The 15,347-nt window shown below is 38.3% G+C and overlaps 1 protein-coding gene across 1 annotated transcript; it reads left to right on the top strand.

Moving 5' to 3' along the window:
• The first annotated feature begins 2,113 nt into the window (after positions 1-2,113).
• Positions 2,114-7,189, top strand: LOC109473214 (galactose-3-O-sulfotransferase 3-like). The gene is made up of 6 exons (XM_019773122.1): positions 2,114-2,130; positions 3,549-3,832; positions 4,642-4,871; positions 5,536-5,814; positions 6,265-6,438; positions 7,004-7,189. The coding sequence occupies exons 1-6, from the start codon at positions 2,114-2,116 to the stop codon at positions 7,187-7,189; spliced, it is 1,170 nt and encodes a 389-aa protein (XP_019628681.1).
• Positions 7,190-15,347: the final 8,158 nt, after the last annotated feature.

Here is a 15,347-nt window from a genome sequence, read left to right as displayed (position 1 = left end):
TAAATACATTCCAAAGTGAAGTGGCCCCACCAACAGCAGATCTAATATTACTTTATTTGATGACACTTGAAGTAAAAACAGAAGATGGATAATTCGTCCACCAAAGTTCTTTTCCGAGAGTTTTTGTGCCTTCATGTTGTTGGTTTTTTTTTCTTTTTGCTGTTGTACGTCATACGGCCACACCAAGTAAATTTTATGGATGACGTCCGCGCGCGCATTGATTTTGGCCTGTACCTAGAAAAAAAGAAGAAATTCCGCTTCCTGTAACTATGACCAAAGAGTCAGGACAGTGCCGCAAATCGTCAGATTGACGTGAAACCCGTAATACGAATAGGTAAGAAAGTGTCTATTGACAGGATCATCCTGTCAATAGCAGAAAATTTTGCACTATTGACAGGATGGTCCTGTCAATAACAGAAGAAATCCACTATTGACAGGATGATCCTGTCATTTCTGCAGGCCTGCAAATATGTGATGAGAGAAACAGGACAGGACGACAACTGCTGTTCCACCTGATTTATTGCTGTTTTGATGATGAATAAAAGACCTCTTGCTTGTTACACTGTGTCACCTCATTCAATTTGTGTCCTAACATTTGTCGTCTCTTAGTATATTTCTAATATAGGCATCTTGTTTTTTATGGCCCTTCTTGTTTTTTTCGCCCTCTCGCATTAGATTTAGGGTCTCCAAAGGACGTCATCCATAAAATTTACTTGGTGTGGCCTAACCCTAGTACAAAATCATGAAATGCCCCCCCCCCCTCTTTAAGAATAGATTCTTCCATCGGCCCCGGTTGTAATACAAAGACTTCCACAAAAAAATACTTTTTTCATAATCACCGCTTACCTGGCATTTATCCCATTTTTTTCTGGCACTTCGCATTACGCCGTAGAGGGTCCCTCGTGCATTTGTATGTCAGCTGTGATGTTTATCGACCTCCCATGACCTTAATGAGTAACAGCGGGAAAACCGGTCTGATTGACATTTCAGACAGTGGCTCCATATCAACTGATCAGCTCGGCAGCCCAAGGCCACTTAACATTGTGTCGTCCATTCATATACCAGGTAGAAGTATACTTCCATATATCTTAATCTTAATACTACTAATTGGATCCTACTACTTTTTATAATTAGGAAGCCGCATTCGTAAGAATACCACTCGGTGTGGTGTGTTGCATTAGTCCAGTTAAAATGGGGACGTAAAGCCGATGATATAGCCTTTCCTTCATGTGTTTATGTTTTGTTTTGTATTGTATTGTACAAGCCGCGTAAGACCAGACTGTAAGTTTGGAACCACCCTACTCTATTCTGCTCTGCTGTACTCTACTCAACTCTACTCAAAGTTACTGTACTCTACTCTACTCTACTCTACTCCACTCTACTCACCATACACCACTATACGTGCAAATGTAGGAAACATTTTTGATGTGTGTGTGTGTGTGTGTGTGTGTGTGTGTGTGTGTGTGTGTGTGTGTGTGTGTGTGTGTGTGTGTGTGTGTGTGTGTGTGTGTGTGTGTGTGTGTGTGTGTGTGTGTGTGTGTGTGTGTGTGTGTGTGTGTGTGTGTGTGTGTGTGTGTGTGTGTGTGTGTGTGTGTGTGTAAGGGGCGTGTGAGTGTGTTTCCACATACATGTGGTCAGTATAACTTAAGAAAGCCTTTATAGATTGTAATGATACATGATATGTCGGTAGGTCTTAGGAAGGTAAGGTCAAATATGGGCCTCCTGGTGGCTGACCTTGGCATTGCAGCCCAACTTCGTTTTCTATATCTTTTGTCCTGGACATGCCTGGTCGTGATCTTTTGGTGGCTGATAGATTTTCATGACAAAAATAACAAACAGCTAGGGGGGAGGGCAAACTTAGGGTCTGTGTCTACAGGGGAGTTTTCGTCAAAATCTTCCAAAGCGGATAAATTAAGAAGCAAACAATGAAATTTCAAGATGTTTGCATGTAGGTACCTTAAACAGAAATGCACACAATCAAATATAAGTTAATGCGGGCTTAATTTGCATCATAAATTTGGCAATTTAAAAGTCTTTGTTGTACATAATAGGATTTAAACATGTTCTGTATACTGTATGACACAGGTATGTACAGTGTACTGTATGGCACAGCATGTGGAACATCAACAGGTGGAAAAAATGAATTATGCTAATACACACCTTATTTGCGTAAAAATGCTGGTACGTTATGGACATTTCATACTTGTCACCTGTGTAGTGTAGTTGAAGACTAACATCACTATACATATATTATGTTAATGTGGAGGTCATTTACATAATTGCTAATACAATATTGTAGCAAGACCTTGCAAAAGGATAGGATTTTGACATAATAAATGTATGTTATTTGAGTTGAGAAAACCAAATATGAAATAGATTATGCTAAATGTAATCATCAAATTTCCATGATCCATGAGAAAAATCCAAAAACAAAGAAAATTGCAAAAGGCTATAAATACATATTTTTGTTGGATATAAGGGGTTTCTTTTACACAAACAAAAGTTCCCATCTAGCTTACTCGCCGCTACATGTAGCCGAGAAGCAGAACTCCTGTCAGAAGCTCTGAAGAAGGTGTCTGGTAGACATCGAAACGAAAGCAAGGTAGGAACTTTTGATTTTGTGAAAGAAAACCCTTATATCATATCCTATACTTTACCAACCTAATGAAACTTTTTTCGGAAATATTTTTGTTGTCGTTCCTGCGCAATAAGACCGAGATGTACAGATTAATATCTAGAGTAACGATGAGTAACTAACTCGTCTTATTCCCATCTACGCAGATAACGACATTGAGAATGGATACCAAGTGGAAAGTATTTGCTACTGTGATACTATTCCTGTTCCTTGGAAAGGCGTTCTACATGTATTACATTCACGTAAGTAAATTGTATCCATCACTACAAAAAATGAAGTAAAATTTATTTAATGTGCCCAAAGATACAGGCATGTAACCCCCAACCTGATAAATATATTACGGTATGTAATTTAATACACAGGATTTAGTTTGGGGCTTCATTTATGTGTCTGCAACATGTGAATATGACATTTTTAACAGTAAAACAGTCATCAAACAGTGACTGTTTTGAAAGGTCCACTGTACGCATTGATCACTAGGTTGGGACTTGTGAAGCTCTATTGGCCTCCCCCGCCTCCTTGCGGAGTAGGGGTAAGAAGGACTTGGGCAGCTCCCAACCTTCGTTGCGGTTCATCCCAGCACGCTCCAAGTGGAAGAAGACGGGGGAGGTTCAGAAGAGCTACACAAGGCTCGACTTAGTGTCGTATTCTCACGAAACTTGGTCACTCCGTAACCAATGCGTAGAGTGGATGTCGAAATTTGGAGGTACGCTTTCAAAACAGCCACTGATCGATGAAGGTTCTACTAACTGTTACTCTATACGTGAACGATGAACCTCTTCAACATCATTTTTTTACTCTCTCAACAGAGCAACGAGCTTTACAGACTTCGCCCCTTGGCAACATTTGGACGAAAGCAGAGATTGCCGAATTCAATAAGACTGCCTTCATTAAAAAAAACCGTATTCACTAGTTGGAACCGCAGTACCTGTAGAAAGCCAAGACAACAGTTCGTCTTCATCAAAACACATAAAACAGGGAGTATGACGACCGTGAACATTTTTCAAAGGTATGTCATCTACCACAACCTCACTCCGTTGGTAGCGAAAGCGGCAAATTACGTCTCTTGGCCCTTCCCTCCAGCCGAAACAGACTATGTGCACACTCCTGGGGAGAATTATGACGCCTTGTTTGGCCACATGGTGTACAACAAAACATGGCTGCAGTCCAAGTTCCCTCCCAACACAGTATACATCTGTAAGTAAGCCTTAACTCTATTTCAGATACTTGATCAAATTAAGAAACAAAAATTTGTAGACCTTATACGTACATGAAAATATCTTCAGTCCTATATCAGTACACGTAGCATAATCTTTTTCATATATGGTTTTCTTAACTAAAATAAGAAATATTTCATAGTTAAAAGTCCTACACTTTAGCAAGGCATTGTTCCAAGATTATGCAAATGACATTTACATTAACACAACATATACATAATAGTTAATTATACAAATAAGCTGTTTATATGTGCCAAATCTGTACTTTTTTAATGTTCCATTTGGCACAGATTACAAATATTACGTATATCAAAGTCCAATTGTGAACAACGTTGGAATTTCATATTATACCATTAACTGCAGTATAGTGCAGGTCATACTGAAAATAAACTGTTGACATCAACGTACAACAAGATACAACAACAGCCCTCTACCGTCCCTCTAAAGATTGTTGAACGAAATGAAATGATACTGCTCTTAACTCTGTAAATACCTCTGATATATCTTGTGCAATGTGTGTATGAAATAGTTTAATTTATTTTGATATGTAAAGTACAAATATGAATGAGAAAAATGTGAATTTCACTATGCTAAATGTAAGAACGTGTAAATATTTTTTAATGTGCAACTCTACTACCACAATTTGACTCCAAAATTGTGCAGTCGTTAGCGTTTTTATAAAGGATGTGCATCTTTAAACGCAATTCAGCGATGTTCTTGATTTTAGCAATAAACCATGTTTGATTGATTGATTGATTGATGACATCACTTTTTTTGCATGACGCATAGCTCTCATTCGTGAACCTGTCAGTCACCTGAAGTCGTGCATGAGATTCTACAGTCTTCCAAAGCTGTTAAACATCACATCTACAAACCCCATCAAGACGTTTCTGAAAGATCCGTGGAAGTACAGACACCTGTCCGAGGCCTACTTCAGCTTCTGTAATGTGACCTGGGACGGCACCAGAAACCATCTAGCTTTCGACTTGGGCTACCCTACTGAAGGAGCGGATAATATGGTACAAAATCATCTCGCATTTTTTAAAGTAATGGAATTGTAAGGTCATAATATGATTCAATGTGTTACGTTGACACAAATACACACCAGTAGGTATAGCCACTGGTAGTCTTCTTGCTTAGCCCTTTGTAATGTATCCTGACCCCTTTCTTTAGTTCTGACACTGTTTTTAAATAAATATAGCTATTGCGTGGGCCCTGGTCATACTGCAAATTGTAGAAAGTAGCTGGAAAATGAGAAAACTTAGGCATAAAATATTATAATCAAACTTATGTCGTAGAATGCCAAAATCAATTCCGAAGAAGACAAAGAAATAAAAATGAAGAGCCTATTATTCGCCATGCCAATTTATTCCGTGTGTTCAGTCATTTGTTCAACCTTGATAATAATCAGATTGATATCAACTTTTTGCCAAACTTTTTTTATTCGTTCACCCGCATCAGTTTTGGGGTTTCCAAAGGGTTTCATACATATAATCAAATCAACATGGCCTTCGATGAAGGTTAGACATCCAGGTAATACGATGCGCCAAAAAGCAGTTACTCAAGCAACTGGATATGATTTTGAAAACGTCAGATTTTGATTTTGACGTTTTCAAAATCATACCCAGTTGCTTGAGTAACTGCTTTTTGACGCAACATGGACTTATTATGAATTATTACCAGGAAGCAGCTGAAGAATACATAAGAGAATTAGAGTACGACTTCACGCTCTTTCTTCTGCTGGAGCACATGGACGAGTCTTTAGTTCTCCTCAGACGTCTCATGTGCTGGGAAATACAAGACGTCCTGTACGACACCACACCGAAGAACGTCCGGAATTACACCTACAAATCCTACACCCCAACCGCTGAGGAGCTGGCCAACCTCCGGAAGTGGAAGGCTGTGGATTACCGTCTGTATGACACGTTTAACAGGTCATTGTGGCGGAAGATTGCAGGCCAGGTAAGGCCAAGCCAATATTTACAGTGTCACGTATTCCAGGAATTAGTCTACAATCTAGCTTGACACCTTGACCGAAATAGCATGAAAATTAATCTGTGTTGGCAAAATACATGAATTAAACTGTTCTCCAACTAAAAAAAAATTACCAGAAATTTTCTACTGAATCGCTGATCAGTCTTAGTTAGCTTTATGACACAAGTGCTGTGGACGTCAGCACTGGGTCAAAGTTCATCGGAAGTCGGTACCGCCCCCCCGACCCGGTTGAACGAAGGTTTGTATGCCCTGATGGTTCACCTTTAGGCTTTTTTAAAATCAATCAATAATAATGTTACGTGGAACTTTTACAATAAACAATAAAATTCACAAGCCAGCCACCCAAAACAAGACTTTCGTACCCTGAAGTAACTAAGCTTTGTCGTCTTTTTTGTGAATCATGTGTCGACCGATCAGGGTCCAGATTTCTATCAGGAGCTCCACTACTACAGGGAACTGAACAAGAACGTCAGCTGGTTCTGCCGTGGAGAGCAACGAAGGAAACCCAGGCTCAAACTTACTGTGAAAACTTCACAGTGGAGTCCACAGTTTGTCATTGATGCCAAATATTGCAAGGAAATATCGGCAAGAGTACGTACGAATTTACAATATAGATGCGTAGTTATTTCTCCAAATATCATGAGGTGGCCACCGTAAGATCTTCTTGGAGGTATCATACAATGGAAAGATCCAAACTTACTATATAGTTCGACGCAATATTTTGTTGATCTATTCAAATTCTGCATTGGTATGTTTTGTTTGTTTATTTACACAACAGCAATAAAAAAGTATACATAATACACTAATAATAAATAAAACAGGTGCAGGAGGAGAGAAAAAGTTATTTAGCGTATGCTAAGCCTTGTCCTCTATACTAACCAAAACTTAACATAAATGAATTGAAATAATACATACATACATTAAGGAATTGTTATCAAAATAATTCAAACATGGGCAAAATTATACAATAACAATAATGAAACAATAGTATGCATAAATTGAGATGAAATAAAATTGATATGAAATAATACATACATAAGGAATTGTTAGCACATTAATTGAAACATAGGCAAAATGAAACAATAACAATAATGAAGTTCAGACCCTGAGAAAATGCCAATCAACTTACATTTTTTCTTCCTTTTGTTTTGCACAGTCCGTGGACCTGATGAGGGAAATTCGCCGAAAGGCATCATTCAAAGTGGACACACGGTGGCAAATTGTCATGCCGGTGAATAATGTGCGTGCGATCATCAACGGACGGCCAACCTTCAAATACAATATTGAACAGAAGAGATATGAGGCAGCATCAAAGAAGACAAAGCCAGAACAAAAGGAATAGAAACCCACAAACAAAAGAATAAGCATGTCTGGAAATGCATAGATTTTTAGACATGTATATAGCATCAATTAGGCCACAGGAGGTTATTTTCATGAATGACATCAGCGCGCGCAATTATTTTCGCCTAATTTGGCGGGGAAAAAACAAGAAGAAATTTTGTTGCCTTCTGACAGTGGTCAACATAACGAAAATGGGCAGAGATGTCTGTTGCCATGCCGGAAGGTGGATGGCAGATAACTATGAAGAGAGGAAAAGCTATGATTTAATGTTTTGTTTCTTACTTTGATACAGTGATATGTGATGCTGGCTGTGTATATGTGATGTTCCCACTGAATCAAAGCCATTTATACAATGATTGAGTCAAAATTTTAAAATGTACCAGGAACCTTGTTTTTTCGGCTCGCCTTGTTTTTTTCGCCCGCTCGCATCAGATTTGGAGTCGGAGGATGTCATCCTTAAAATTTACTTGCTGTAGCCTTACATCTCAACGAGTTTTCAGTAAGATGTATGATAAGGTACTTCGTCATTACAAAAAGGAAAATCTTGTAAAAGACATTGAGATGAATATCTGTGTTCTAACACGTGAGTTCATGAAAAGTATATGTTTACATATGTAATTATATAGTCTGTCAGCCCCACACTTTAGTCAACTCTAGCTCTTCATTTGTCTGTTGAAGGGATTTGGTCCGTCCACTATGTCAATTCCTAGGGGTGGTGGTAGTCAAAGGCCTTTTAAAAATTTAATACATTGTCATTTTGGCATATTTTCTTGTGTTTTCAAAACGGCTTTGTTAAGAATCATCAACCTGAACTTTTCCTTTAAAATCGGCTCTTACTACATACGTATATTCCGAGAATGTGACTGTCCCTCTATCTACAATGTTTCATACCACAGTCATGTATATCCAGTATATATGTTATTACATATTTTCACCTTCACTACCAGCCGAGACCTATTTGCGCACTTGAAGATTACTTGGAGGTGTCGAGGGCTCAGGGAAGACAAGCCGCTTTCAGCCTGGTCTTTCCCTGTGCTGGTGCAACTACAATTACCGTAAGTACCGAAAAACATATATTATTTAGTTTCTTCGCTGAAGTAGTTTACGCCATGCTACCGGAATGCTGCCAAGTTTAAGATGAATTAAGGTTCAAAAATATATCAACCCCCTTGAATGAAAATGCCATATGTATAGTCATATCTTATGTTATGTTATATGGGCAAGCTGTAGAAACAATTTATAAAAAAAAAGGTTAAGATTTTCCAACATCAACAGCACAAATTCCTTCAGCTTTAGAGTGAATTTTGTCGCAGCGTATACGTATGTGAAACACAAATATATATATGAAAACCATATTTCTTGGATGTGACCTTACACGAGAAGAAAACTGAAACAATAACAATGGAAACCCCTCATATAATCTAAAAAGATGTCAAAATTGTATAGTTTTATATGGAGAATGACAAACACAACTACAAATTTAAAGAGAAAAAGAAATTTTATAATTTAGCCAACAAAGATACCCCCAAGGCTGATATCATGTGCCTGGTATCAGACGATAACCCGTGGGTGGCTCGATTTGCATAGAAATTAATAACTTGTGTCTGCCGCCCATGATGTTGCAAAAGTCAGTCTCTTTTCACAATGGAGTGGGGAATATGTTGTATGTTGCAGAATATAAACTCATGGAATACTCAAATAATCGTCAAAGAAGCACAATGTATGATCGATCAAGATGTAAAATATAGTTAATTCTGTTTTATGGGTTATGTTATAAATGCCTCGAACCTATTGAATCGAGTGCAATTTAAAAAGCACGTAAAATCATGTTTAGACTAGATAGAATTCGTTTTAATTCACAAGGATAGACCAAGAATAGTGACAGGGAGATTAACTAGATTGATTAGAAAAGAACTAAACAAACACAGATAGCGGTTTAATAAAGTTATATGAACAGCAGCAATGTTTTATTTATTTATTTGAACTTTGTCACAAGGACAGAAAAGCGGGAACAGGCAGATGCCTTTACACACAACCTGTCCAGATAAAAACATACATAAATGTTAATAATTAACTATCCAACATTTAATGAACTGTCTGTCCTAAGGAAGATGGCAGACGGTCAACCAAATGGCAGTCGTCAGGTGCATAAAAGACTTTTATTAATCAGTGATTTTTCAACTGCTGGTTGAACTGATTTTTTTTCTGTTTTGACAGGCAAAAAAATACACTTTATCAAAATCTATACAGATCGTCAAATCACTTCTGAACCATGACTGAAGACCAACCCTCAGATGCCGGATCCTGCGTCCAGCCATATGCTGTCGCGTACCTGGAAGATGATGAACCGGTTTGCCGACCAACTGACACTGATGACACCTCCTCCGTCCGGGCTTCTGTTTCTAAACATCAACAAGGTTTTCAACGCGCTTTCCTACCAGCTAACAATAATGACGCTTTCCGCATCCAGCCACATGCTGCTAGACACCATCAGGATGATGAACACCCTTGCTTACCAACGGACGCCGATGACATCTCCTCCGTCCAGCCATCTGCAACTTGCAATGAGGAAGATGATAATCCCGTTTGCCAACGTCCAGCTGCCAATGATGACACCTTCTTCATCCAGCCACATACTGCTAAACATCAACAAGATGATGAACCCGCTTGCAGTCTTACTGGTCATGATGACCATATCCACATCCAGCCATATGCAGTTCAATACCAAGACGATGATGAAGAATCAGCATTTGACCCAAAAGTGACAAACCATAACGACATCCAGCCGTATGCTGTTGGATACCGAGAAGATGACGATAGTTGCAACAACCAGCCTACAACAAGTGGCGATTTGGTTGAAGGACAAGCAAACAATATGTCGTTTGATGCTGCAGATGCTGCAGCAGATGATGATGATGGTGATGATGGTCCAAATCCAATGTATGTGCCAGACGTTCACGAAATTTGCGGTAAGCCTTGTCAACATTTCAAATTTGCAATATATCACAACAAGGCATTTTCGCATTTGTCTAAGAATCTGAACTGTTACCAACTCTCTCTCTCTCTCTCTCTCTCTAGACACTACCAAATAGAATCTTCCCTTTATACGAAGGCATTTTGCATGTACATCATTGTACTGTATTTTACCAAGGCGTTTCGATGACATTCCTTGCTATAATGCTTTAACACTTTTTTCAGGATGCATATATCGTCGGATGTGCTCTGCTCGTGTGGCGGTTGTTTTGCTGATGTTATGCGTCGGGATGTTTGTCGGCATATTCTTTAACAGCACGAAACAAGCGGTAAGCTTTTGTTTGTGTGTCTTGATTTCTTAATCTGATTATATTTTACATTATTCCTGGATAATTTACTATTTACATTCGGCTATTTTCTGCAAATACAAGATTCATAGTTGATCTAGATATACAATCGTAGTTGAGCATGTCTCTCTTTGCTGTTTATGTATTATAGTCACAATGTATGGCAAATGACACTAAATACCGATAAACTATTTCTACCAATGTATCAATCTGAATTTATCATTCAATACATGTATGTACATGTTATGAATCATATGATGATGTTATGATGGAACAATGCATTTCACATTGCTATGCCATGGTTTCTCTTTTGTATAGCATTATGTATATATATTGACCTAGATAAACTGATACAGAATCCGAAAATGATATGCATACATTATAGAAAAGGAACCTTATATTATTCGAAGTAGAAGTTTGTTTAATCACATGAATATATATATATTTCTCAGTAAATTCTGTACTCATTGTCCTTGTCAGTATGTCCCCGGGCTTAAACTTGCAATATAGAACTCATGAACTATAATGCGTAGGGCAAAAGAGATGTACATGTCTAATAAGTCACAAGGAATGAAATGATCTTGGAAATCAACTCAATGGGTAATTTGTTTATTGTGATAGACTTGATATGACGTGCTGCATCATTTTGTATTCCCCTACCTACAGGCGGAACCTACTACAGACATCATATATACACATAGCCCAGCTGCCTGCTGTAGTTCGGAAAGGATGACAACAACCGGCCTCTTGAAGTCCGTGTCCACAGTAAGTATCAAACACGCTAGCAAACGTACTGCACCTGTTGCAGGTGTCCCAGCACTGTCCCCAAAATAAATTTGAAATGTCCCGGAATGAGGATGAACTTTTCCAACCTGTTTTTTGTGGAAGCATTGCATGACTTCAACTTGAAATCAACGTTATTTTACTTATGTTCACTCCCAGGCGCACTATAATTGAAGAGTAGACAGCCTGATAAATAAAAGAAGGGCTGACATTCTGGTGTTGATTATTTTTCTATTGTCCCAAAAATGTCCCAAACTGTCTTTTTAGTTGTCCCAGCCTAAATTTTAGTGGTCAGTAGCCGTTGGACCACCTTTAATTTCGAGCCCTGCTGTTGAATGTTTGGTCAGCGTTGGATCAGAATGTTGTCTGTTGCAGGAGATATCTTTTCCGACACAACAGTGCAATACGCGTGAAGGGTATTCATGGTGCACTCAAGTAACTACAAAGTGATGCCCACTAGTAGTTTTGTAGTTGTAGTAGAAGTAGTAGTAGTAGTAGTAGTAGTAGTAGTAGTAGTAGGAATCATTCCATCTGAAGAGATCATGGTAGCACTCTAAGCCTGGTGTGCTGAAAATGCGTCTTCAGCCTGATTTTGGATGGCAGTCTGATCCACAGTTGGGACACAAGAAAGTCGTCCACAATACTGTATCATGGTAAACCTGTTATTCTGGACGTATATTACAATTTTTACATGGATATTCAATTACAGCCGCTTAATCATGGTGTTAAACACATGCATGTTTATACGTCTGACTCTGTGAGGTTCAGTTTGACTAAACTATTAAACCACAGACAGTTCAGACTGAGTACCTAAAAGCTGCGCACAGACAAATCCCATTCCAGTTGGTAAACAGGAATGTTAGAACCAGCACAGGCATCATCCATCTTTGATGGTACTCAAAAACCGATGAAAAAGATCGACTACAACTATTCTGTTGTGATCAAATATATTGATTTATAACTCGTTCATTATGAACAAATATTCACAGGCAAGGCCTTCCAGTAGCCCTTTTCAGGAAACAGAACCCACATTGCCATCAACCCCACAACATGGAGGTAAGTTAATATTCCTATCTTACAATTTTTTTTAATTTTTAGTAAGATAGTGTCCTTTAAAAAGGCTACTGCTTATGTTAGACATATACTCCATTGCAGGAAAAATGTATGCATCCATCTGAAAGCTTATCCGTGTTGTCAAATGATATCAGGGTAAAAGCGAAGGACTTGATGGGTGGTGATTGGGTCTTCAGTTGATTGACAGGGTATTGATCCGGCATGCCTTGAGTTCAAGAATATTAATGTGGTTAGCAGAATTTTATGAAAAATAAATCTGTGTCTACTAGCGGGGTGAATTTTACCATACATTTGGTCTATGCATTCTATGATGAAATTCACCAACAGGAACTATCGTACCTATTTCCAGAACGTTTAAAATCTCTTATTTCTTGCTAATGATTGTGGTGACCTATTACAGAAAGCCACAGCGGAAGCGTCATCATGGAAAATATCACCTTTTCTGTGCATGGGACAAAACCGGGAGAATCTATGAGCACCTACGGCGTGGTCGTTTCAACCAATAATGAGATATTTGTAGCCGTGGTCACCAAACATATCCAAATTTACAGCATGAACGGGGTCCATCTCCGTTTCTTCTCAACAGTAGTGCCCGGTGAATATGAACCACTTCTACCTACCGATGTTACAATTGATGGGGAGGGCCATCTATGGGTAGCTGGGTTCAAAGCCAACTATGTTAAAAACGTCAATGTATCTGAAGCTAAATTGATACACGTCGTGAAGTATGATAAGGGCGGCAAGCCGTTGATCAAGTTCGAGAAATTTCCAGGGGGTCAAATGTCACGGCCTAGCATTGCCGCTGACATTCGCAATGGTAAAATTATCGTAGGAAATGAAAAAGAGATAAAAATCTATGAACCATCTGGTGGGCTGGTTCAGAGTTTTCAAGGAAAACGTTTGGTTATGAGTATTAGAGGCGTCGCATTGGATACCAAGGGAAATATCCTGATTACATATTATTATGGTGTAAAAGTGTACAGTTTCTCAGGTGATACGCTATTCGAATTTGGAAATTTTGGGCACGGTGAAGGTCAAATGAGCGGCCTCCGCCATATTTGTTTGGATACCTCGGGTCACATCATGGTGGCTAACAATGATAATGACCGGGTAGACATGTTTACATACCGCGGGAAATTTGTCCGCACCGTCGTTAACATACCAAACCCATGGGGCATCGCTTTGGGACCGGAGGGACAGTTAGTTGTGGCCAACACAAAAGACAACACTGTAACCATCTTCCCACGTGACCTGGTATTTCCTTAAAGCTGCATTAGGCCACAGCAAGTAAATGTTATGGATGACATCCTCCGCAGGCTCCAAATCTAATGCGAGCGGGCGAAAGAAAAACAAGGCGGGCCGAAAAAAAACAAGTTTCCTAGAATTTAAAATTTTGGCTCAATCATTGTACAAATGGTTTGATTCAATGGGAACATCACATATACATGTACACAGCCAACATCACATATCACTGCATCAAAGTAAGAAACAAAACATTAAATCAAAGCCTTTTCTTGTCTCCTCTCTTTATAGTTATCTGCCACCCACCTCCCGGCATGGCAACAGACATCTTTGCCCATTTTCGGCATGGTAACCACTGTCAGAAACAACTAAAATTCTTTGTTTTTTTTTTTTTTTTTCAAAAATTAGGCGAAAACTAATGCGCGCTCTGATGTCATCCATAAAAATTACTTGCTGTGGCCTTAAGCCAATACAAACATTACATATTTCGGTCATTTCTGCGCAGGTAAATTGACTCAGACCTACTAGAGTGTAAATAAGTATCATTCAGGGCGTGTATGTGCCAAAATTTGACATCTTACGAGTGTTTTTTTTTTCAAACGTGAATCACATTTCCAAGCCATGTTGTTTCACATTCTGCTCCACAAACTAAGTTCGCCTCGTATGGGCTGTTTTAGCGCCAATTATAAATGTCAGCAGATAATTGTACAAATATGTTGAAAACCGGAAGTTAATTACAGTCACACGAGTATCGTCTTAAATAAGATATTTCAATTTCTGGTGCAAAAATGTTACATAATGCCATAGAGATATCAAGTTACATACAAGTAGAGTTCCAATTTAGGAGTTATTAGACTGTAATGAATAATATTGTCCAACTGAAAAATGATTGTTCAATTTATAGATTTGTAGTTTCTTAGTGGTTGTCTTGTGTTTCTTGTAAGGTCTTGTGTTTGTAACAACTTTTAGTAGGAGAGAAGTTCTTGATGTATCATATTTGTTTAATTCTGTAGCAAAGATGTTGGATCGTGGCATTTTGTTACATTCAAATGTTTGCCTCTTCATTGATTCCTACACTTGTTTGGAACAGAATTGTTAATTATTAAAGTTAAAAGACCAAGTCATGACTGCTCGCGACTCTAAGCCATAAGTTGTAGCGTTTTCACCAAAGTTGAAGCGTCATATGCACCACAGGCTTAGAAAGTTGTATAATTGTAATGATCCGTATATCTACATGGACATTGTTTTGCTAATGTGCCGCTTGTTTGTTAAGCTATAAGACCATAACAGGTGCTTAGATTATTCTCACTTTTCATGGTTTACCAATGTTTAACTACTGGTATTTCCACTGTAATTATGACTCTTTTGTATATTGTATAATCATTGTTTTATTGTATTTCTGTATGCCATTTTTAACAAATGTAATTTAAATCACCAGTTTTATCTTCCCCTACATTGTACTCTACTGTAAATCAAAATGAACAAGAATTCGGAGATCTCATACCTCCATGAAATGTATGCGTTTTGTCCTCATTTATTATGCAAATGACATCTACATTAACATAATATACGGATATTGACCTTTAATTAATCTACACATGTAACAAGGTATAAAATTCCCACCATTCACCAATAGGGAATCCCATAAATTCACCTTAGGTTATCATTTGCATAATTGATATTTGTTGATGTTCCATCTACCATAGATTAAATATTACATGTATAAAAGTAATATTATAC

The sequence above is a fragment of the Branchiostoma belcheri genome, unplaced genomic scaffold (assembly GCF_001625305.1).
Source record: "Branchiostoma belcheri isolate BF01 breed outbred unplaced genomic scaffold, Haploidv18h27 scaffold1, whole genome shotgun sequence".
In the NCBI taxonomy this organism is placed as follows: domain Eukaryota; kingdom Metazoa; phylum Chordata; class Leptocardii; order Amphioxiformes; family Branchiostomatidae; genus Branchiostoma; species Branchiostoma belcheri.
The sequence above is the reverse complement of the archived record's forward strand: the minus strand, read 5'-3'. Positions and strand labels throughout refer to the sequence as shown.

Excerpts from the sequence above, each read along its gene's own strand:
- LOC109473214 (XM_019773122.1), top strand. Across the intron at positions 4,872-5,535 it reads CTGAAGGAGCGGATAATATG|GAAGCAGCTGAAGAATACAT; the intron begins GTACAAAATCAT and ends AATTATTACCAG. Across the intron at positions 6,439-7,003 it reads GCAAGGAAATATCGGCAAGA|TCCGTGGACCTGATGAGGGA; the intron begins GTACGTACGAAT and ends TGTTTTGCACAG.